Source organism: Bacillus rossius, chromosome 17 (genome assembly GCF_032445375.1).
Source record: "Bacillus rossius redtenbacheri isolate Brsri chromosome 17, Brsri_v3, whole genome shotgun sequence".
Classification (NCBI taxonomy): Eukaryota; Metazoa; Arthropoda; class Insecta; order Phasmatodea; family Bacillidae; genus Bacillus; species Bacillus rossius.
In genome coordinates, this window is record NC_086344.1 from 1,868,718 (window position 1) to 1,894,080 (window position 25,363).

The 25,363-nt window shown below is 36.7% G+C and overlaps 1 protein-coding gene across 2 annotated transcripts in view; it reads left to right on the forward strand.

Moving 5' to 3' along the window:
* The window catches only part of LOC134540762 (uncharacterized PE-PGRS family protein PE_PGRS46-like), a 38,138-nt gene extending 13,267 nt beyond the window's left edge, over positions 1-24,871 (forward strand). The window contains exons 1-9 of one of the 2 annotated variants that reach the window (XM_063383669.1): positions 2,188-2,236; positions 5,435-5,536; positions 7,819-7,945; positions 9,557-9,579; positions 9,886-9,921; positions 11,029-11,155; positions 17,896-17,978; positions 22,652-22,679; positions 23,119-24,871. In XM_063383669.1, the coding sequence (XP_063239739.1) occupies positions 2,198-2,236; positions 5,435-5,536; positions 7,819-7,945; positions 9,557-9,579; positions 9,886-9,921; positions 11,029-11,155; positions 17,896-17,978; positions 22,652-22,679; positions 23,119-24,830 (2,277 nt within the window). In that variant the 5' untranslated portion in view covers positions 2,188-2,197 and the 3' untranslated portion in view covers positions 24,831-24,871. Of the gene's footprint in view, positions 1-2,187; positions 2,237-5,434; positions 5,537-7,818; positions 7,946-9,556; positions 9,580-9,885; positions 9,922-11,028; positions 11,156-17,895; positions 17,979-22,651; positions 22,680-23,118 lie in introns of those variants that run through there. The other variant, XM_063383670.1, reaches the window with a different exon arrangement.
* Positions 24,872-25,363: the final 492 nt, after the last annotated feature.

A 25,363-nucleotide genomic window follows, 5' to 3' on the forward strand; every position in this document is an offset into this window, starting at 1 on the left:
GTTTTGTGATAGGGTGAGTTTCTTACAGGTTCATGACGATTGTTAAAACACCATTCACAGTAATTCATTGCGGAAGCAAATGCGTCCTGAGTGGCTCAGCCAAACAAGGCAACTACTCTCGCAGACGGCCGCCAATCACAAGGGAGAAACTGCTAGTGCGCGTATACCTTGTTGCAGTCTAATAGGCGTTCAGCTTTAATCGCGAAAATGGCCTGCCCCTACTAATTGCTCCTGGTTGTGTGATTTACGATATAAACTTTAAACATACACAACCTAGTATTATTAAACTGTTATCATTTTTTGGCAATATTTTAGGAATAACCAAATAAGTTTCAAATTTCGAAAAAAAAAAAAACCTACTACTTTCGTACTAGGTTAAAAAAAAACCATACATTGGTCAGTTTCTTCGCCTGCATGAGAGTCAACCACTCTTTCTTTCCACTGCTCATTTAATCCTCTTCCAACTTCACCCCCCTTCCCCTTAATCGTAATAAATGACTAGAGACCGGAAAAATTCACGGATTCATTAGGCGATAGGCTAGAATTCCCTACCTCTTAGATGATTTTGCTATTGGCCCACTGTTTATCTGGACGCATCTCAACAAATTATAAACCCACAACCAAAGAAGGATCGAATCACAGACGAACCAGCCGAGACGACTCACAAGTCAGCAGCCAATGAACTTCCGTTATTTGCCCGAGTGTACAGGGGAATGTGCAGTCTATCCTGAAGGCCATCGAAACCGCGAATTTTTCCGGTCTCTATAAATTACAATACCTACCATTACTAGTATCTAGAGACCGGAAAAATTCGCGGGTTCAATGACCTCCAGGATAGACTTCAATATCCTCTACACACTCGGGCAAATGCCAACTGTTCATTGGTTGCTGACTTGTGAGTCGTCTCGACTGGGTGGCCTGTGATTCGACACTTCTATGAGTGAGGGTCTCTAATTGGCCCTCAGTCCTCCAGATCAACAGTGAACGAATGACAAAAGCAGCACTAAGGTATAATTATTTGAATTTTAGCATAACACGAAATGAACCCGCGAATTTTTGAGGTCTCTACAAGTACCTCATCCCAAAAAAAGCATAATTGCAACATTTACACTTCCACATTATGTACCATGTCACAGTGTCAAACTGAGAACAATTAATGGGCCAGTTAAGTAAGATGCTAAATAAGAAATAAAATTTAAAAAAATTCTTAGTTTTTGAGTTATGGAAATATTTTTTTTTTATAATTTTAAAAATCCCCACCCTACGCCAAATTATGGGATACTGTAACAACAAAATTTTTGCTACGCAGGAATGAAAAACACTATATTGATAACAATTCAAAATAAAATTTAAAATGCTGCACGTCTGGGTAAAAAATATATTCTTCTTTCAAATTATGTAGAAATATTTTTGACGTGATAACGTCTTATAAATCGATGAACGCCGGCTGCACGCACGAAAAAGCATGACTCATTGTCACGTTCCACCTGAGCCGAGCCTGCCAGGGAGAGTGCCGAACAAGCGATAGAGAGACACGATCGGCTAGTGACGCATAACGTCATAACAAAACATTTATGAAATTATTGCATACTTTTATGAATAAAATTGAATCATTTTTATTGAATCATCACTATTTTGTATGGATATTGAAATGATATCTACATTTTAATTGGTAAATTTACTTTTATTTGCACTCATTAATTCAAATATGTTTATTACTTTAACGAAGAGATTATTTTAACTACAACTTTTATACATGTTTGCTATTTAACTTCTTCCCATCTGTGTTATTCTGTTAAAGGATAGGACGATGATAGGAAAAGTAGGAAACGAATGGGAGTGTTTCAAGTATAATGTGCCTCGAAAAAGTCAAATCGATGGTTGTTCCAATCGAGTGGACGAGAGATAGATGCGCAAGCGTACAATGAGCGTAACGGGATAATTTGCGTAACGGGATAATTTGCGTAACGGGACACTTTTTCGTGCGTGCAGCTGGCGTTCATCGATTTATTAGACGTTGTCACGTCAAAAAAAGCAGTGTATTGAATTACTTCACTCGCACTTCCACGAAGAAGCGTCGATCGAGGACGGAGAGTATGTTGTGACCGCGAAAACGCCGCTCCTAGCGGAATCTGCGCGAAACAACCGGCGGTATATAACTACAGCGCGGCCTTCAGTTATCTGCGTCCACACGATCATGAAGCCCGCTGCGATAGCGCTGTGCGCCGCTGTTCTGGTGAGTTGAACAAGTCTGCGGTTCATCACAACTAGCATGAAGATTTTTCTGATCGACATTTGACAAGTCATTCCTTTAAACTACCGAGCAAAGTTCAACTTTGAAGATGTCTTTCACGCGCCATGCTAAATTTTTGACGTGACAACGTCTAATAAATCGATGAAAGCCGGCTGCAAGCACGAAAAAGTGTCCCGTTACGCACATTGTTCCGTTACGCTGTGCCCCGTTACGCTCATTGTACGCTTGCACCGCATCTATCTCTCTTCCACTCGACTGTTTATAAAGTGAAGTGAAAAATTAATATGGTTTTCATTGCTTATTCCAACAACAATTTCGGCAATAAAGGTTAAATATTCTTGCATTTTAAAAATCTGACTACTAGTATAATTTCAAGTATATATTCTTTTATTATTAAAATAAAAATGATTCAATTTTATTCATAAAGTATGCAATCATTTCATCAATGTTTTGTTATGACGTTGTCACGTTAAACTATCGTCCGTAAACCGACTTTACAGAAAACCAATTTTTTATCAATGTTTTGTATTTAAATTATTAAAGAGATTGTTCCGTCAATCCAACAAGATTTCTTGCATGCCTAGTTAGATCACACACATTTCCACACTGATATTTACTAACTGTAATATCCTAATGAACGTAAAATGTCGCGCAAATAACAATATTTTAAACAAAAACTTGCGCCGGATTTTACTTACATTATATTACACTTAGTAAGTATCCTTTGAATATATGTGTGACAAGACAACGTATCCATGCAAGGGAGCTGTATGGATTAATTGATAGAAATAACCCTTTCATAGCAACAAAAAAAAAAAAACTAAAAATTCATGTCCTGTGAAAACCAGCTTTCCTCTCACAATTGTACCAAACAATGAAAAAAAATGTAACTTTGTACAACACACAGCTATGGTTATTTTTGCATACCAATATGAAATATGTTTATTTCGAGACAATAGGTACTGTGTATTACTTACGAAAATTGGCGCATAATTTATATTAAAAAATATGTTTTATTCAATCATTTTTTTAAACCAAGGAAAATGTACTAGAATATTCAATAAATTGACTATTTGGTATTATTATGCTTTTTAATGTGCTATGTTAATACTGGAAAACTATTCAAGGAACTACTGGAGGTAATGGGACAACACAAAGCATAAATGACCGGGTATCAATTCAAACCCATTGTTACTGAGAACACTATTTTGTATTGATAGAGTTGTTTTCATGTTAAATGTACAAATTTACAACATTCTGTAATTTTACAGGAATATTTCTGTTCCATTTACAAAAAAAAAGTTACAGTGTAAGATCCTGGGCGTCGGAATTAATGTCGGGAAAAACAAATAGTTTTTATGAAAGAGCGTGAAGTGTTGTGGGAAGTTTCATGTGTATAAAAGCGACACCGTATTGTGCATTCGAAAGTGCAACGTTACCCACGCCCTCCAATTTACGTCAATATCGGATAACCTACGGTTATTGTGTTACTCTAAAGTCTCTGGATACTAATGGGGTCGTTACTACAACGCCGAACGTACAATAACGCCGAATAACATAACGCCGAATGTCAAATTGACCGCAACGCCGACATTTAGAAAACTGCTGTGTACCACAATGCCGAAAAATGTTGCTGCGGGGAGGGAGGGGGGGGGGGCACAGGAGCAAAATGAAAAACAACTGAATGAATTTGTGTGTGTTTCTTAAATGTATCTTAACGCCGAAACACCACAACCTAACCTAACCTAACCTAGTCTAGCCTAACCTAGCCTAACCTAACCTAACCTAACCTAACCTAACCTTTGTGGCAGTTGCAATGACATTTTTCGGCGTTAATGTATTTCGGCGTTAATGTATTTCGGCGTTGTGGTAATTCGGCGTTGTGGTACACAGCAGTTTTCTAGCTGTCGGCGTTGTAGTCAATTTGGCATTCGGCTTTATGGTTTTCGGCGTTATTGTACGTTCGGCGTTGTGGTATTATGGCGTTGTGGTGCGTCCCCATACTAATTATACTATTTTCCGAGAAAATCCTCACAGTTTAAGTTTGCAAATCAATGTCTCCCCCAGAGGTCCAACCGGAGAACATCTGAGATAAGCCAAGAAATTAACATTGTAATAATTTTTAACTGAAATAAATTTAATCTAAATATAATTTTAAAACTTTGGACACCAAGCAACAGCTATTTTCAGTAATGGTCGAGTGCGAATATTATCCAAATAAATTGATCAAATAACTTATGATTTACTTTACTATCTACGTCCACCGTAAATTTCCTGATATATTAAAAATTTTTTATATATATTGAACAGTGTGTGGGCTTTTATAACTTGACGTGAGGTTTTATTACATAAAATTATTTTTTCTTATTCTTGTCATTCAAAATTAAGTTTTTTTATTGTGCATTTTTGTGTGTCTATACATTTTTTTGTGCTACTGGTACTTGGTTTGGTTTGTGAATAAACACGTATCACATAATTGTTTTTACCTGACAAGTAGTATTATTAATTGCATGGTTTGACCTGCAGAGCAGACCCATGATTTAAGGTATGAAACCAGCACTACTGACATACATAAATTAATTCACATCTGCAAATTGTGCAAAAATTGAGAGAGTACAGACTACAGAGCTGGGGAGAAAACGTGCGTACAGAAAACAAACAACAGAAAAAAAAGTGTCTGTACTTTTACAAAAGATTGCTTTGGAAACCAGTTTCCACGAAATAGTTCGTAGTACAGCAGGAAAAATATTGTAAATTTGTGTAACATGTCTGTTGTTTTTTTTTGCATGTATAAAATAAGTTTTTCGGTGTAATACTGAGTACATATTACTAAAATTGGAGCACAGCTTTATAGTTTAATTGATGTTTATTCGAGCATAATAGAATACTAAATAGCAAAAATTTCTTTGCTTTACTATGATTATTAATGTGTGAGGTTTATTCTGGAAAGTTATTCGGGGAATTGTTTACAAATAACTTTAACTATAGGAGGTACTGGTACAACAGAAATCATAAATGCCCGGGTAGGAATCCGAATCCAGCATTACTGCAAACGCTATTTTTGTAGTGATACAGTAGTTTTAATTTTAATGTACTAATTTACGATAATATATATAATTTCGTGAAAATTTCTGTTCAATTACAAAAATATGGCAGTTTAAAAAGGTGATTTTTTTTCAGGTGGTGTCGCTCCATGAATATGCTTTGGGCAGCGATGAAGGACTACATGAGATAAGGAAAAGAGATATTGATTGCTCTATAGTACCAGATATGGGACAGCCGGTAAGTATGGGTGCTTTGATAATCATGGAACTCCATGTTAAGCTGTCATCTACTCGAGTAATAAATAGGTGATATGAGTGATAAAGATTAAAATGTATTTTGTCCATTGATATTTATTTAAAATTTTTTAAGTGTAGTAAATTACTTTTCCAATAATTCGGAATAAATGCAACTCATAAATTACTATAATTGGAGATGGATGCTATATGTAGAAATCTTTGATGAAGTAAAAAAGGTTTTCAGGTTATTTAATTGGTACATGGACAAATCTTTATTTACAGTCCCAACCGAAAATCAAAATAAAAGTGAAAATTTGCTAAACATAATAAATAAATAAATAAAATGAGCCGTGGTGAATATGTCTGCCAAAGAATAATGAGGTAAGGACATATTTAAAAATAAAACAAGTAAGAAAAGCACATTTGCATGGAAATTATGGCAGTAAATCCATCCGAAACGCGGTATTTAGGAACATGGGCCATATTCCCATTATATTTATTTTTTTTGGGTGGAGGGGGTAGGACAAGGTTGGTTTTTAAGTATTCCCGGAAGTGACGTAATTTTAAACGGACATTTACAAATAACATAATACTAGTAAGTTTTAAAAAAAATCAACAAGTATGGCGTATCGTCAGGAACCATTTCAAAAAATTATACAACCACGTTACAACGAAGTAATTGTGTTTTTAACTGCATTTCTCTACGCGAATTACGCGTATTGTCCTCAACCGCTGCTATAATTCGTTGCCGGAGCAGCTACGTCGACTATTGAATCATTCGATTGTTATCAGACCAAAAACTTTAAACTGTATAACAAAAAGCGAAAAAAAACTTCAAAAATACTGAACCCTGGCCTTGGAACTGATTTTCGACTATGAATTCTATTAAAATACTGCCCACCTTGTTAAAACTCACAAAACTGTTAATGTGATAATAATTCCCTTTTTGTCTTTGTGAACATTGATTCGCGCAATCCGCCACAGTTGTTACACATTTCCGTTACATGCGACATCCGTTACTACCACGAAATTACTCTCACCAGACGCCATATCCCGAGAGCTAAGATAATACACATCAATATACTTATATTTTTAGAAAACTCACAAAAATGAAAATTATTTTTGTAAAAAAAAAAACAATTTCTGTAAATAATAGGGTTTAGCTGTGTCATGGACACAGCCGTGTGTTGTACGTGAATACGTGTACGTAAAAGGTAATATTTTCTATACAAAATATAAAATTCGCTATTTTTTATATTATTTCAACACTGTATATATCCACTGTAACTATTTATGTATGTTTTATGTATGCAATCGATAGATTTTGACGAGAGCTCACGACTGAAAAGCAATCGAACGTCGTAGCTTCTACGAGTCAAAAGTTATACTAAGTGGAAATCTCGAAACGCAACAAAATTTACCTCAAAATGGCGGCGCTTCCCCCTCCACCAGGCGCGATGCGTAACAGTCCTCACTTAGCGTAACGAAATTCTTTGATCCTTTAGCTATCCAGTGGCGGTAATTAATTTTTTTTAAATGGACATGATAGACATGTACCTACATAGCTGCAACACCAAACTGTTTCCCCCCGATCTTGTTATAATTAGTTTTCTTTTGACGTGACAACGTCTAATAAACCAATGAACGCCGGCTGCATGCACGAAAAAGTATCCCGTAACGCACATTGTCCCGTTACGCACATTGTCCCGTTACGCACATTGTCCCGTTACGATTTGTCCCGTTACGCTCATTGTACGCTTGCGCCGCATCTATCTCTCTTCCACTCGATTGGAACAACCATCGATTTGACTTTTTCAAGGCACATTAAACTTGAAACACTCCCATTCGTTTCCTACTTTTTCTATCATCGTCCTATTCTTAACAGAATAACACAGATTGGAAGAAGTTTAATAGCAAACATTTATAAAAGTTATATTTAAAATAATCTCATCGTTAAAGTAATAAACATATTTGAATTAATGAGTGCAAATAAAATTAAATTTATCAATTAAATTGTAGATTTCATTTCACTCCTTCTTTGTATCCATACAAAATAGTGATAATTCAATAAAAATTATTCAATTTTATTCATGAAAGTATGCAATCATTTATTCAATGTTTTGTTATGACGTTGTCACGTTAAACTATCGTCCGTAAACCGACTGTACAGACAACCAATTTTTTTTTTTAATTGTCTCCCACTATGGAAGCAATTTTAAAGATGTGTTCGCTTCACCCTGATCGTAATTCAGTTGTTTGGTGACGTGTTGTTGGTGGTGGCAGGTGATGGCGAGATGCTGCAGTCACGGGTCAGGTGTCCTTGGGCTGAGACTGCCCATGGAGCAGAGGCTCGGAGGACAAGGACTCGCTAGGGCCGCCAGGTCCTTACAGCAAGGACAACCAGGACAAGGCAAGTGATTACTCTGGTCATTAGTAGAGACCTGCAAAATTCGCGGATTCATTGACCTCTAGGATAGACTCCACAGTCCTTTAAATACTCGCGGAAATGACACCTGTTCATTGGCTACTGACGCGTGAGAAGTCTCAACTAGGCTGTCCGTAATTCGGCCCTTTCTTGGTTTAGTGTTTCCCATTGGCTCACAGTTTCCCGCATAAAATGTGGGTCAATCGCAGAAGCGGTACGAAGGTATAGTTGTTTTGATGCTAGCCTATCGATAAATGAATCCGCGAATTTTGCATGTCTCTAGTCATTAGACATTCTAGTGGAAAAAAAAAATTCGTTCGATGAATTTTCTGGACAAATATAACATCAATAATTTTTTTTTTCGAGATAAAATAAATCCTCTTTTAAGAAACTATCATAGATTCACTTAACTTACGATATATACGTTATACTATAGTTTATATACGTTATACAATAGTTTATATTACGCAGATTGGTTAACATTAATAATTTTTTTTCGAAAAAAAAACTTTTTTCAAATACTAACATAGATGGATACACTTCATTTTCAATAGATTTGTATACGTTACACAATAGTTTATATTACGCAGATTGGTTATCATCGACAATATTTTTTTCGAAAAACATTTTTTAAAATAACTAACATAGATAGATACTCTTAATTTACGATATGCTTATATACTTACACAATGGTTTATATTACGCAGATTAGTTAACATTAATATTTTTTTTTTCGAAAAAGAAACGTTTTTAAAATTACAAACATAGATTCACTTAATTTACGATAGGTTTATATACGTTATACAAAAGTTTATGTTTCGCAGATTGGTTGACATCAATAATATTTTAATAAATTTTTTTTTTAAATTACTAATATAGATTTACTTAATTTACGATAGGTTTATATACGTTATACAAAAGTTTGTATTACGCAGATTGGTAGTTATTGTACAAACATTTTTTTGTTTTGTTTCTATCAGTAGGTAGAGGATATCATGATTCCTCCCCAAATCTCAAATGTTATGTGAGTCATTAGGTGGTAAAAAAAATTAAAACTTGTGTTGAACGCGGCGTGTCCGGAAATTAAGTACCGTTTGATTATTTCAAAAAGAAAATCGTGAAAAAAATGTTTTATTGAAAGTTTTTGTTTACTTAATAGCTACATCACATTTTTACATAGTCGCCATTAAGTTCAAAGTACTTTTCCCAACGCTTTACAAGTTTCTTTGAAAGTTTCTCAAAATGTGAAACTTGCAAGGCTTCAGAAACTTTACGAAATACCATTGTTTATTTTTTCAAAGCAAATTATTTGTTTAAAGTAGTTTAACGTCAGCCGATTTAGATCCCACATTTTGGGAATTTTTAAGTTATGTATAAAGGCTACTTATTCAATTTACCAGTTTGAATATGGATCCCTAGTTGAAAAGGAAATAAGTTATTTAAATATATCCATACAAAAATGCAACAGTATTTTGATAAATTATGATATTAATGTGTCTCTCGCTATTGTGAAATCATCTGTGTAATTTGGTCATGTGAACTAAAAATTAGGGTTTAGTGAATGAAAGTAGTAGTAACATTTTCTTTATTTTACAGGTGACGCAGAAGAAGGTATCAGGGTAAGAAGACATAACCAATTTTAATATTTGTCAATGAATATTTTGTTAGTTTTGCCGAAATTATTCTATGCATATAATACAAGAAATTTATTTTGCAATTACTTAATTTTATATGTTCGGAGAAGTATTTAAAATTCATGTGGACTTCTTGTTTGATGTGTTTGAAATATAAAATAAATTTATTGTAATATTTTGGTTTAAAAACTAAGAAGTTAAGGGACGTTATTTTTTTTTTATCTTTCTGTACTATTTTAAATTAGGATTTTTTTCTTAGAAAAATTAACGTATATTTTGCTTTTTTTACAGTGTACCGTCGAAGATCTAATGCGAAATGCATCACTCGTGAGTAAAAAATATTAAGTTTCTTATTTTACTTTGCTAATGTAATATGGAATACTTAAATAAATTTGAATTTTAAGGAAATTATTTTAGAGAGTTTCTAGTACATAATTAAAATGTTTGAGTTACTTATATATAAAATTTAGAAAATCAATTTTTTTACATAATTCAAAGATATGACATAAATTACATGCATTCAGGTATAGTTATAAGAATATATTATGTATATTACCATACATAAGATTAAAAAAACCGTTATCATTTCATTTGTAAATGTGATTTTATTATAAATTCTTGCAATTTTGAATAGAGCAACATATTATTTCCTTCTATTTATTTTTAAGTATGTCATTAAAACTCTTAAATAATTAATAGGGAAGATTTCACGATAGATTGTGATAAAACCGAAATAATATCGAAAAGCATGTCAAAACACAAAATACACCAAAATTCATGTTAATACACCACAAAGCACCCAATCAAAAAATCATTAAATTATTCAGCATATTTAATCAAAACTTAAATCTGTTTTCAAAACGTAATCTTTTAATACATTTATTTCAATGAATGTAAATTATTTAGCACGGAGTTAGTACCAAAGTATATGTAGTAAATATATTTTTTCTTGCCTTTTTTATATTGCAACTGTTAGGAGTAATTAATTTTTACATTACGACATGCGGAAAATTTTACAAACGCACATATACGCGTAAATGCTCATTTATTTGTATTGTTCCCAGTACTTCGACATGCTTATTGCAAATCATTGTATTGTGAAAGGGCATCATGCATCAGTTAAAATGACAATGTTTTGGTGAAGTTTGTATCACTTGACAAGAAAGTGTCGTGTTTGTTTAAAAAAAATTGCGCTATCTTTATGAATAAAAAGAGTTTACGAAAAAAATTGCAGCGTTGTTTTTAAAAACGAAAATTGGCATAAAAAACATAACCATAAAATCTTGCGTCTAATAGTTAAGTGTTGTTATATTTGCTGTTCACCGAATCTTTACTCGTCAAAACTGTTTGGCGTCCCAGCTCGGCAGATATCTTGATGGTAATGATCATCTCCTTGGTTTCCGCGGTGGTTAAGGTCCAGTTTGTTGGTTTCAGGTGATTAACGGCCGGCTCAACGAACAACCTCTCGTGGACCGAGTCACGAACCTGCTGTTAGCTAACGGCACCGCCTGGAATCGCGAATCCATTAGACTGATCGTCCACAACTGCATATTGACAGCAGGTGAGACAACCAAACTGAATGGTCAAAAACAGATCACCTACACTGTAATCTTCTTTTTTTTGTAGTTCGAACAGAAATATTTATGTAAAATTACAGCTACATTTGTAAACATCTACATTTACATGAAAACCACGTCATCACCACAAAATACTAGGTTCCGGGGATTTATGTTTCGATGTTGTCCCAGTACCTCCGATATTTAAAGTTATATATACGATAAACCGTTACCTCAGTGGCTTTCCAGTATTAACTGAGCACATTAATAAGTCAAATTATTGGATATTCGGTCATATTTTACATGGTCAAAATAGACATGTTTAAAAGTATCAGCAATTAAAATATTAAATTTTGTGCAAATTTTCGAGATAAATACTCAGTTTTACCTCGAAAAATGTACCGGTATTTCACATATGCAAAAAAAAAACCACAGCCATTTTTTGTACAAATTTATAATTTCTTGTGTTATTACAAACTATTTGCTGGCAATTCGTTTCCAATTTTTTTTTCCGTGAAAGTACAGACAATTATTTTTTGAGTACCAGCTTTTGAAAACTCTGAAATTTCATTTTTGTTAGAATTATATTAAGGGCGAGTTTAATTCATTATTTCTTTCTCCACGATTTTTTCTTTTTGCTAAGTTTTATAGCAAAATTTACGAAAACGACTTTAATAAATTATCTGGCATGTGCTACCTATGTATGCAAACCCAGACAATGGACTCTAGTTATGCAGTTAGTCTAATATTTTACTGAAAATTTGCAATATATCATTTAAGAAATAGCATATATTTATGTGGATAGAGATTATCTACAAAACGCCAAATGCCACGTTAATATAGTTGAACACGTGGAGAAATTTTCTTAAATGAAAAGTAATGTAATAAGAATTATATCTATGTATATAAAAGAAAGTCGTTTTTCGTTACACTATTTATAACTCAAGAACGGCTGAACCGATTTGGCTGAAAATTGGTAGGGAGGTAGCGTAGAACCAGGAGACGGAAATAGGATACTTTTTATCCTGTTACCGGGGGAAAAAATAAATAATAGTTTAAAAAACTAAAAATAACACGCTTTATATAGGAAACCAAACTAAAAAATAGAAAATCAAAAAGTATATTGTTCACAATAATAATAACCCACTCTCACTTTTCATTTAATTAAATGTCACTTTTCATTTAATTAAATGTTACAATATTTAGTAGACTTTGTTTATATCGCGCCAAAGACAAACTGAAAGAAAAGAGTTCGCACATGAGCGAAATGGTTTTCTTTAGAATGTGCGAACTCTTTTCTTTCAGATTGTCTTTGACGGGATATAAACAAAGCCTACTAAATATTGTGAAATTATATAAATTAACGAAAATCTTATTTTGCAAATTTCATCTATCTATCTATATATATATAACAAAGTCGGGTTAGTTACACCATTTATAACTCAAGAACGGCTGGACCGATTTTAATGATCTCTGATTTGTTGGATTCGTCTCCGCCCCGAATAGCAGAATAACTATTAAAATGTTGATAAAATTCACAGAACAAATAATAACTTTTAAATAAATTAGGTATTAACTCCACCATATTCCGCAAATGACAACTCATGTCACGCAGGTTGGCCATAGACATACAAAGTTACAGACGTACAAAATTTGAGTGTTATTTCTCTATGTCAGCCAAGCAATAGCCGTGAAGCTATTCTAACGAATAAAGTAGAGAGAGATGGAAAAACTAAAGCTCTAAACCTTTGGTCGTCGCCATGTTTGGGACAATTGTTTTTACCCATTTTGTGATTTATTGTTTTCTTTTATTATTAAAATTAATTAAAATGAATCACCCAATCGCATTAACACTACAGCACTACCACTTAAAAAAACAGATTCACAGCACCTGGGACGAATGCACAATGGCGCATAAACGTGCATTGGAAGCACTTACCCGAACGAAATGACTCGAAATGTTTTGGAGGCGCATTGATTTTACTGTCTGGCGATTTCCGTCAAACACTACCAGTAATTCAAAGATCAACTGCTGCAGACGAAATAAACGCTTGCCTCAAATCATCGAATCTATGGCACAATGTGAAGAAAATTCAGCTGACAACAAACATGAGAGTTATATTACTGAACGATACATCTGCTGAAGATTTCTCTGAGCAATTTCTGACTAATGGTAATGACCGTGTTCCTGTCGACGAATCACGCGGATTAATTTAATTTCCTTCGAATTTTTGCGTTTTCGTCTCATCGAAAGACGAGCTATCAACAAAGTGTTCTCGAGCATTATTGCTAAACACAAAAATAACAAATGGTTGAGTGAGCTAGCAATTTTGGTGGCTAAGAACAAATATGTGGATGACTTAAACTTCGTAATTCAGAATCAAATCGTTGGTACTCTACATTCATTCAAATCAATTGATTGTGCAACAAACGAAAACGAAGCCATTAACTATCCAACTAAATTTTTAAACTGCTTGGATGTGCCTGGCTTACCACCGCACAATTTATAACTGAAGGTTGGCTCGGTAGTCATCATTCTTCGAAATCTAAACCAACCAAAACTATGCAATGGAACGCGTTTAGTGATAAGAAAACTGATGATCAATCTGATTCACTCCATGATATTCAAAGAAAAATTCAAAGGTGAGGAAGTTCTCATTCCGAATATTCCGATGATTCCAACCGATATGCCCTTTGAGTTTAAACGATTTCAATTTCCGATTCGTCTTGCATTCGCCATGACGATTGACAAATCACAAGGTCAATCCTTAAGTGTTTGTGGTCTGAATCTAGAAAATGCGTGTTTTTCTCATGATCTATTTTACGTGGCATGTTCACCTGTCGGCAAACCATCCGCTTTATTTGTTCTTGCGCCTGATAACAAAACGAAAAAATTTCGTATATAACAAGGTGCTTCACTGAAGAGAATCAACCCGGGTGCAACCTATGCAGTAAAATACATAGCTCCAATAAAGCAAATGTCTTGCTGACACGCCATTGAAATACTTGATTTTTGTACTTTTATTGGATTTTGAGTATTCATTTTATTATGTTAATAAAATCCTAAATAAGGTTTAGCTAAAAGTTAACACGACATTCATTGACTGTTAGGCGGTACGAAGTTCGCCGGGTCAGCTAGTAATATATAAAAGAATGCTTATTTGTATCTTATGCGTTCCTAAACAATTAATTCTATTGCGATGAATCTTTGCACACCTGGCCTTTGAAATACGAGGAAGATTTTTGTCTATGTGATATTTCAATAGAGCTATTCATTACAGTAGAATTTATTTATTATTAATGATATTTCGCTATTTCATCGTTTACGCATTGTTTATCCGATCTCTTGAAATTTTGTACACGTAACCTTTTAAACTCGAGGAAAGTAACTGTCTAGATGAGAAAACATACAATAGGTGGCGCGCAAGTCGTATCCATGGAGGTATTACTGTATGAGGTGAGTGTCTGTTCTGGACTTGAAGTCAGCTGGTTAGCAATTGGATAGCAAAAGCAATCGTAGCAATATAAAGGTAAATATGCTCGAATATATGTATAAAAACAGCTTGAAATGAACTTGCTTGAAAGAATGTAGTGAGTAATGTTAAGCAAGCAAAATATCAACATATATGCAAGAAATCAGCTTTAAACTCAATTATAACCACAAAGTGTTTTGCTAGAGAAATCCCTTCCTTGTTGCCACCATGGTTTAAACAGCTCTGAAAAAATAACACGAAGAGAGCAGAAAAATACAGTAGAAAAAAATAAACAATTAATTCAATACTAAACTGTTAGAAAAACACACACGAACATATTGTTACTGCCCTTGTGATATTAAAGAGAGCTTTATTTTAAATCTGCTTTGGGTGGGCCAATGGCACTAAAGTTTACTCAGGGGTACACAAGGGAGAAAAAAAAAACTTAGTTTTCACAAGAGGAGATCGAAAAAATGGATCGTATTTGGAGAAATAAAAACGAAGAGGTTTGTCTAAAGCTTACCCTTTTTATTGTTATAGTTATTTTCTTTCTTTTGTTGTATGGTTAAAATAATTAGTTGCTTACATACAAAATTCTTACAGTTAATAGTTGAGTAACTAATGATCATGACACAATAATGGAATCTTATGCGTACATGATTCTTAGCATTACTGACCAGGGCCAGTTCTATATGTTAAGGTTAGAGTTAACAAATAAATGGTTCCTTATATTTTTTAATTATAATGTTCACTAACTGGTGTTTCTCCATCAAGATGGAGTTTAGTCAGTCTAAACACATACTTCTATGTAATAGAGTGAAGATTCAGAGATCTATCTACTTGAACAATGTAGTGGAACGATTATGCTATTTCCTTACCTTCGGGTTTTCCGATGCTTTACATCTTTCTTGACTATTGACCTTTAAAAGTTTATATATTGGGAATTTTTATCAGGGAAATCCAGGGACGATAAGAACATTTTGTGCTGTAACTGTAACATAGAATGAATTTAAATATTTAGAATTTTGTTTGATAATATTTTTTTATGAAATATTTAGCATTTCAATAAGTAAAACATACTTGCCTGCAGTCAAGGCCAAATCTCTTTCAGGGAACATGTTTTCCACTGTAGCTAACCTAAAGGTAAACGCTTCAATATTCAATTTTTCACTTTAAAATGTTTGTATTCGGCATTGATTATTTTACGTTTGGGTGTCATTTGTCTTCGTGCTAATAAAACTGTATTTTTATATTGTAAACTTATAAGTTCAGTATCACACTATTCGCTGTTTTTCAATATCCAACATCACATAAAAATCATCTTATAACCAGCCACAGAGCACTTACATCTCTTAGGTATAGTTATACATATATAATATTAATATAACTTCACTTGATTTTCAACCCGACACCAAGTTGTGATGCCCATAAATTAAGGTTTTCGTATGTAAAACTTACTAAAAAAAGTTTTTTTTTTGCAGGTTAATTTGCATATAGTAATATATTTAGTTAGTTTTTACAATTTTCAAATTTATGATGTTATCAGTATTTGTCACATAAATATTCAAGCACATTTTGTATTTTTTAAAAACTTCAAATTGTCACAGCCACAAATTTTGTAGAGAAACTAACAAAGTCAGAGTTACAAACATTGTAACAGAATAAACTAAATTGATGACTTAGAGAATATAGCAAATATTGTAAAAGAATAAACTAAGTTGATGACTTGGTGTATTTCTCATAAACACAAATTCTATTGCTTTGCTATTTCAAACAGTAGGCTAATCTGACTTAATTCTTTTCGTCACAAGATTATGAGATTATGGTTAAATAGTAGCGTCTTATGTAAAACGAAAAAAAAAATGAAAACAGAATACTGACTCAGTAATTTTCAGTAACTAATTAAAGTATTTTCATTAAATTATAAAAAAAATATATTATACTAACACCAGGAATAAACCATTTATAAGTTTTAAAGTTCAGATTTTATAAAAATCTATTTATCATTATATTATGTAAATTTTTCTGAATATTTATTGCAGACTGAGTTCTTAAAGAAGGAAGCTCACTGTAAATTCCTTAAAGTCTGAAATGTTTTATCTTTTGTGTAAAATAAGGTCTGAATCATTCAACATGTATCAAATTGAACAGTTCTCAAAAGTAGTAAATGTTTTTTTTTTTTATCATTTTTCAAAAATCAGTTACAAACCTTCAATGATTTTGTTTGCGAAGATTGACAATCACAATAAGTTTTTTTAACAAACACTGTTTTCAGAACCACAATGGCAAATGATACATAGACCATGGGTACGACCTTTAAGAACTGTCAAATGTGCTCCAATATACATGATACTAATTATAATATCAGACGAAACCGGCGTTGTTAAGGTTTCATCACATATTGCTGGTTTGCTACAGTACACATTCGATTTTGGGGAAGCCACATCTTAAAACATTATTTTATATGAACCCAAGCAAAGAAAATCCATAAGATAAAGTCCCCAACAATTATAAGGAAATACGCGATGTCCAATGGCTGTTTAAGTATGTGAGTCGGGGAACCGACGGTTTTATTGATATATAATTTCATGGCCCACATCTAGAAGTTAATGTTTTGCTGAATGAAACATCGTGGATTATTTTTTTTATTCAACCATTGTTGTACTTTCATTATAAAAATTATATTGTTTTGTATTCTTGAGATGTCTAGTGTTAATACTTTATGAGTGTAAATAGTATGGTCATTGTTCCAAGGGATTTAATTAGTATTAATCAATCATATGAGTTAAATATTCAAATTAAGCACCTACAGCAATTGTATTTTGGTTTTTTAAAATATGTTTATATGTATTACTTTCTACTGCGTGCTTTATGAAGCCAATGGGTTTTTAAGCCAGTCTTTATAAATATAGTAAAAATACTTTAATCTGTGGTTGATAACTTTAGTAAATTGCAATGTTTTGAGAAAAAAATTATCTAAGTATAAATTTTAAAAATATTAATATAAAATGTTAATATTAAAATGTAACCTTCCATTCCATCAAAAATATTTAAAAAATTAACTCAGAAAAAAATGTTACATTAGGATCCAGTAAGTGTTTGACTTCTACTGAAAAGAAGAAGTACTGACATGATTCCTTTCAGCAATATTTGATTAAAATTATTTTAAATAAATGTCAATCATACCATCCATATTATGATCTGTCTTCACACCACTTAAAAAATGTGTTTGCTTGTGTAAACAAAATAATAATTTAGTTTATTTTTTTTAGAACAAGAAATAGCTGCGATACCCACAAACTGCCACTCAGGGGCTTATGAGTGGAAGAAATGTCTTGATCGCCAATTGATTGTGGTAAGCTAAAGTTTTATGTACTTAATAATTAATAATCTACGGCTTCGCTCGCACAATTTCAGGGTATTGCTGGTATTTTATCATTTCAAGAAAAGTCTTTTTATTAATTTCAAACTTTCTTACTAAAATTTACTGCCATATCAAAATGTTTGTATCATAAAATTTAACATTTTTGGAGCTAAAATTTTTACTCTTAAACCTATTGTTACCTTCCTTTTAATCGCTTTGCAATCAAATCTTCAGAATTATAAGTTTTTGTGATGCAAGAAATATCACCCACTTATCACTGCTTTGCGGTGCATGACATTATATGCAATTTGTTAATTCTTAGTTTCTTAACCTCACATACAGTGGGACTGTCTGAGACTCAGGAAGACATCACAGCAGGAAGATAAACAGGAAGATCAGCAGGGAAACGAGCAATAGCTGGTGTGAGGGGGCGCATGCCAGCTGTACAGGAAATGGTAGCTCCTAGGGATTTTCCTGTATCTGTATTTCGTAGAGACCATGACAGTTTGTTGCTCAATGGATGGATCAATGGCAGACAGTGTTTGCTTACTGTTGACCCAGGGGCATCGGCATCTATAATACGCACAGACATTTCAAGTAGGGAAAAGCTGAAGAGAACACCCATCCCATACAGACTCAGAACAGCCAATGGAGACAATTCACCTGTGCATGGACAGCTGGATTTGGAATTAAGGATTATAACTTGGACATTCAAACAGACATTTCTTGTTTGCTGATATCATTGATCGCTAGGAGTGGACATCATGAATCTGTATGGATTCGTTATTGACATGGAAGGACAGGTATTGTGTATTAAAGATGAAGTGGTGGCCTTGTTTACCCCGGCCAATTAAAAGTGGTAGTTAGCGAATCTGTTTCAATTCCAGCAAACCATGAGCAGATAATAGCAGCTAGGATAACAGGAGACACTGGGGGCAACATGAGCTGCCTGAATGAGACAGGTATGAATTTGGATTGAAGACACTCCTGGCTGCCCGAAGCAATGCAAGGTTCGGCGAGGTTGTACCAGTCAGGGAGGCCAACCTCGATTCTCGAACAAGGGTTCTTAAACAGGGAGACCCAATAGCTAGCTGCGAACCTTTTTTTTTATGTAGTCTAGTTAGCATCTTCCTCACCTATTAGACGTTAGGCGCAACCACTGAACACAAATCTAGAACATCTACAAAGGCGATGCCAAAATAATCTCAAACAGATGGAGAAATACAAGAAGTCACAGTTTTTGTTGTAAGCAACCAGGATGTCTTTTCCTTAGGGGATACTGGCCTTGGGGGAACAAGCCTGGTATACAATCGCATCAACACAGGTGATGCTTAGCCGAACCGACAAGCACTATGGTGGCTGCCTCTAGCAAATCAGGAAGAAGCAAAGAAGTTGATCACGGGTATGATGGGAGGTGGTGTATTAGAGCCATCAGCGAGTCCTTGGGTTTCCCCAGTTGTTTTAGTGGCGAAGAAGGATGGCCAACTGAGGTTCTGTGTGGACTACCTGAAGCTGAATGACATCGCCGAAAAGGACAGCTACCACCACCCACGCATCGATGAGACACTGGATACACTCTATGGCACCAGACAGTACTCTGCACTGGCAATGAAGAGTGGTTACAAGCAAGTAGAGCTGCACCCCTAGGATAAGAAGAATACCACTTTCATGAGAGGTAGTGGCCTGTTCCAGTTCATTGTGTTACTATTCGGGTTACATATTGCTCCCACAACTTTTGAGAGATTGGTGGTACTTTTTCTACATGACCTGACTTGGAAAACATGCTTAAAATACTTGGAAAATACTGTAAAGGAACATTTGTGAAATCTCCAAAATGTATTCGACAGACTTCGCCATGAGCCAGTAAAGTTAATTCCTAAGAAGTACTTCTTGTTCCAGCATGAGGTAACAATTCTAGGGCATATTGTATCACAAGATAAAGTGCGAACAGTTCCTGTTAAGGATTGTCCTCAACCTAAGAATAAGCGTGAAGTAAGGAGTTACTTGGGACTCTATACATTCTATAGGCAATTTGTGTCTGGGTTCTCGACAATCGCAAAACCATTGCACCAGCTGACCAAGGACAAGAGGCAATTTATATCGACTTCAGCATGTGAGACTGCCTTTCAAGACCTTCACGAATCCCTGTGTACTAGCCTCATACATGTTACGACCATCAAAATTTAGAGTATATCCTCGACCTGATGAAAGCAGATATGGGTTCGGTGCTGTATTTCCCAGGTTGAAGATGGAAATGTTCGGCAAACAATAACTAAGGACAAAAAATTAGATAATGCCAGCTTGAAACCACAGCAACAAGATCCTGACCTGGGACACATTATAAGCTTGCTAGAAAATAGTACTGGACATCCAATATGGCATGTGATTTCCAGAGACAGAAGCCCCATGGAAGCTTCCATGAAATCTTGGGATACCTGGAGGATGGTGAATGGGTTGCTAATGAGAGCATGGGAGAGTCCAAATGGAAGAGTAGTTACCATGCAACTACTCCTGCTAAAGAAATTAGTGGCAGATGTGTTGCAAGAAATCCATAATGGTACCCCTGGTGGTCATGTAGGGGTGAATAAAACTCTAGTCAATATCCGTCAATGCTACTATTGTTTGAGTTGTCGCCAGGATGTGGAGGCTTGTTGTAGGGAATGCGATGCATGCTCGGCTAAAAAGGGATCACAACAATGGAGTCGTAGTAAAATGAGGGCCTACAATATAGAGGCCCCTTTTGAGATTATAGCCATCGATATCACTGGAAAATTTCCCAAGACTAATGTTGGTAACTGGTATATTCTGGTTGTAATGGATTACTTCAGTAAGTGGCCGGAGGCTTATGCACTTCCTAACCAAGAAGCCATTATCATTGTGGATGCAATAGTCAACAACCTCATTTGCTGATTATAGGTACCATTGAAGCTCCACTCAAACCAAGGCTGCAATTTGGAGTCGGTTGATGAGAATAAATAAAACCAGGACTACAGCCCTACATCCTCAGTCCGATGTCATTGTAGAGATATTCAACAGAACTCTTGTGGAACACCTTGCCAAGGTTGTGGCCAAGCATCAACAGGATTGAGATCAACACATCCAGTTGTTCCTAATGGCATATAGGTCAGCCATCAATAACTCCACTGGGCAGACCACTTCGAGTATTGTGTTTGGACAGGAGTTGAGGCTGCCAGGTAACATCCAGTTCGGTGGTCCTCGCAGAGAGCCGATCAGAACCCCTGATTATGTAAATCTTCTAGAGGAGAGAATGGTGCTTATACATGAAGAATCCCACAAAAATCTTCGATTAGCAACGAATCTAATGCAAACGAGGTACGACCTGAAGGCTAACTCAAACGGATTTCAGGATGTCGATTTGGTGTGACTGTACAACCTGCAACGAAAGAAGGGAAGGTGCCCTAAGCTTCAAGCAGCATGGGAAGGCCAGTACAAGGTCTTGAAATGACTAAATGTTGTGGTCTACCACATCCAGAGAGGAAAGAGTACAAGTGGTACATTTGGACCGATTGTGGTAATACGCCATAAGGTATTTGTTAAATGTTCGGGACGAAGAGGTTTAAGGTGATAGTTTAATGAACATGGACAGGACCGTGGCATACACCAGGTTCGGCCCTTCCAGGACACAGGCATCATGCACCGTGTCACGTGCGGTCCACTGACACAAGGCATGTTATGCATGCCTGTCCGAATTACAAGGCTCGTCTCTACCAATATTCCCTTCTGTTCCCCGCTCATAATGTTGCCTCAGCGCTGTTATATATTGCTGAGCGGCCTTCGGAATTCCGCGGGCCGCCGCACGGAATGGCGAGAATGGTTACCTTCCTCCAAGACTGTTCGGGCATCGGGTTGGCCTGGGATGACGCGACTCGTCACAGCCGCGCTCGTCGGTTCTGGAAAAACGAACCACGAGTAATTAAGCCGCGACGCCGGCCTCCGCGGGAGTACCGAGCGAGTTCCGAGAACTTGGAGGGTTCCGCGAGTGAAGGGAAGCGCGACATCGGCGAATAGGGTGAGAGACCCTCCCTTGAGAGTGGCGCGACAAGGGGCGACGGAATCGAGGAAGCGAGTAAGTGGCGCGAGACTTGTGTGTGGACAAGCATGAGGTAAGGGGCGTACCACTGTTGTGCCTGGCTCCAGTGAGGAGTAGGAACTGCGGAAGTTGACAGACAATGTTCTTCCCACATTAGGTCGTAACAATACATATATAAATCTTTTATTTTGTTTTTTTATAATACAACTCTGCCGTTTTACTCCGATCTCTATTATATTTTGAAGTTCGTCATTCGCAACACGCGGAAGATCATTGTCTAAGTGAGATTCCGGTAAAAGCATCCTAATCCTCCATTCCTGCACCCTTTAAGCAGAATTTCAGTAGATAATATGTGCTGTCTCATGAGTTTTAAAAATATATATATCCCATTCTACTAAAAGAATTATCTTTATGATGTGGCCATCGTGAGCAACGTGGGGTCCTTTAGCTAGTACCAAAATAAATCTTGGACAAATAAAAGTATAAATTTTTAAACCATATGTTGCTTAAAATATATTTGTCAATTAAGGGTATAGTTAAAACTGTAGAGAAATTTTATACCTATGTTATGCAAATGTAAAAGCCTCAATATTTTTTAATTTTTATTTTTCAGAACTGCCCGGACGAGTACTGGGATTTAAGTAAGTTGATAAAAAATGTACTTTTGATGATAACCAGTAACTGTTCATTTCTTAAGCAACAACATAAATATTGTTTGATAAATGCTAGGAGCAAATCTTAATTTTTGTCAAGTAATACTATTCAGTACTAGGCATAATCATTTTCTCATTCAAATATTTCTATTCATGAGTTATCTAAATAGATTAAATTTATTGTCTATTTAAAATAAAACTTCTTTCAAATAGGTTTTATAACGAAGTCTGTCATCGATTGGGTGTCACGTTGGTAGAGTGACTAGTCTCCATCGAGGTGGCCCATGTATATTTGGAATGTTCTTATTCTCCCTGGAATTTAATTTAATTCTTACTCACTTCACCATTTCATCTCTCGTAGGAATCTTGTTGACCATGGTGTAGACAACTTTTATCGTTCATACAACTTGAATGATTGCTGTTCCAGGTGACCAGTGCAACACCTTGAAAGACTACTTGGTAACGTGTCCTGTACAGTATGTTGTCCGGCAGGTCGTAGGAGTCATCCTCGGGCGCAGTGGAGGGCTCGGTATCGTGCAAGGTGTTGGACAAGGTGGTGGACTCGGTCTCGTGCAAGGTGTTGGAAGTGGTGGTGGACTCAGTGCTGTACAAGGTGTTGGAAGTGGTGGTGGACTTAGTGCCGTACAAGGTGTCGGCAGCAGTGGAGGACTCAGTGCTGTTCAAGATGTTGCACAAGGTGGTGGACTCGGTGTCGTGCAAGGTGTTGGAAGTGGTGGTGGACTCAGTGCCGTACAAGGTGTCGGCAGCAGCGCTGGACTCGGTGCTGTTCAAGGGGTTGGACAAGGTGGTGGACTCGGTGTCGTGCAGGGTGTCGGGCGCAGTGTTGGGCTCGGTGGGATGGGAAACAGTGGTGGGCTCGGTATCCTGCAAGGGCTTGGTCTCGGTTCAGTGCATGACGTCGGGTCTGGTGGTAGACTCGGTGGGCTCGGTGCCGTTCAAGAAGTTGGTCGTGGTGGTGGACTCGGTGCAGTGCAAGGTGTCGGGAGCAGCGCTGGGCTCGGTGGTCTCGGCAACAGTGGTGGGCTTGGTGGGCTCGGTGCTGTGCAAGAGGTAGGTCGTGGTGGTGGACTCAGTGCAGTGCAAGGTGTCGGGAATAGCGCTGGGCTCGGTGGGCTCGGAAACAGTGGTGGGATCGGTGATGGGCTTGGTGTTGTGCAAGGTGTTGGGCAGGGGGGTGGAGTCGGTGCTGTACGAGGTGTGGTAGAAGCTAAGCACGGTGTCATGGAAGGTATTGGTCTCGGTGCCATTTCCAATGTCGAGCGTGGTGCTGCACACAGTGGTCTTGATGCCGTGCAAAGTGTCGGAAACAGTGGTGGGCTCGGTGGTCTCGGGAACAGTGGTGGGCTCGGTGGGCTCGGGAACAGTGGTGGGCTTGGTGGGCTCGGTGCTGTTCAAGATGTTGGTCGAGGTGGTGGACTCGGTGCCGTTCAAGGTGTTGGGAACAGTGCTGGGCTTGGTGGTCTCGGGAACAGTGGTGGGCTTGGTGGGCTCGGGAACAGTGGTGGGCTCGGTATCTTGCAAGGTCTTGGTCTCGGTACTGTGCAAGATGTCAGGCCTGGTGGTAGACTCGGAGGGCTCGGTGCTGTTCAAGGTGTCGGGAACAGCGCTGGGCTCGGTGGGCTCGGGAACAGTGGTAGGCTCGGTGAGCTCGGGAATAGTGGTGGGCTCGGTGGGCTCGGGAACAGTGGTAGGCTCGGTGAGCTCGGGAATAGTGGTGGGCTTGGTGGGCTCGGGAACAGTGGTAGGCTCGGTGAGCTCGGGAATAGTGGTGGGCTTGGTGGGCTCGGGAACAGTGGTAGGCTCGGTGAGCTCGGGAATAGTGGTGGGCTTGGTGGGCTCGGGAACAGTGGTAGGCTCGGTGAGCTCAGGAATAGTGGTGGGCTTGGTGGGCTCGGGAACAGTGGTGGGCTTGGTGGGCTCGGGAACAGTGGTAGGCTCGGTGAGCTCGGGAACAGTGGTGGGCTCGGTGGGCTCGGAAACAGTGGTGGGCAAGGTGCGCTCAGTAGGCATGGCGGAGGTCGCAATGAGATCGGTATCCTGCAAGGTCTGGGGCTCGGTCTCCTGCGTGATGGGGACATTGTCGATCAAGAGGGCCGACAAGGGACACTACTGCGTTAAGGCGATTGCCACGGACAGCATATACGTCTCAGCAGCCGTCATCCAAGTAAGTAACACAACATTGCAAAAAATAAAGTGCTTGTATTTATGTACGCATGTTAGAAGTTATAATCATTTCGCATGATTAAACAAAGCATATAGTTAACTACAAACTAAAGAGATAACACAATGTTCAACATATCAAGGAGATCTTAAAAGTGATTAATATTGATGCCATGTACAATCTAAAACAGAAGGTTTTTAGGTAAGTAGACCTAAAAAAAAATGAAATTGCAAGAAGAGTGGTCGCTGTTTTAAATTATATACAATTTTCTGTTGCTATAATGTTAATATACATTTATGACTTTTTTAATAGTTTCGTTGTATTAACTTTATTTTCTTTGCTTTTATAATAACCACGTGCAATGTTTGATAGCTTGCATTTGAAAATGTGTCGAAATGCTCATGCGCATTAAACTTTAAACTATGAAGTTTTCTTTTGCACTAGACGCGCTCACATCATTGCGTACTAAAATTTCACCATCAGTGTTACA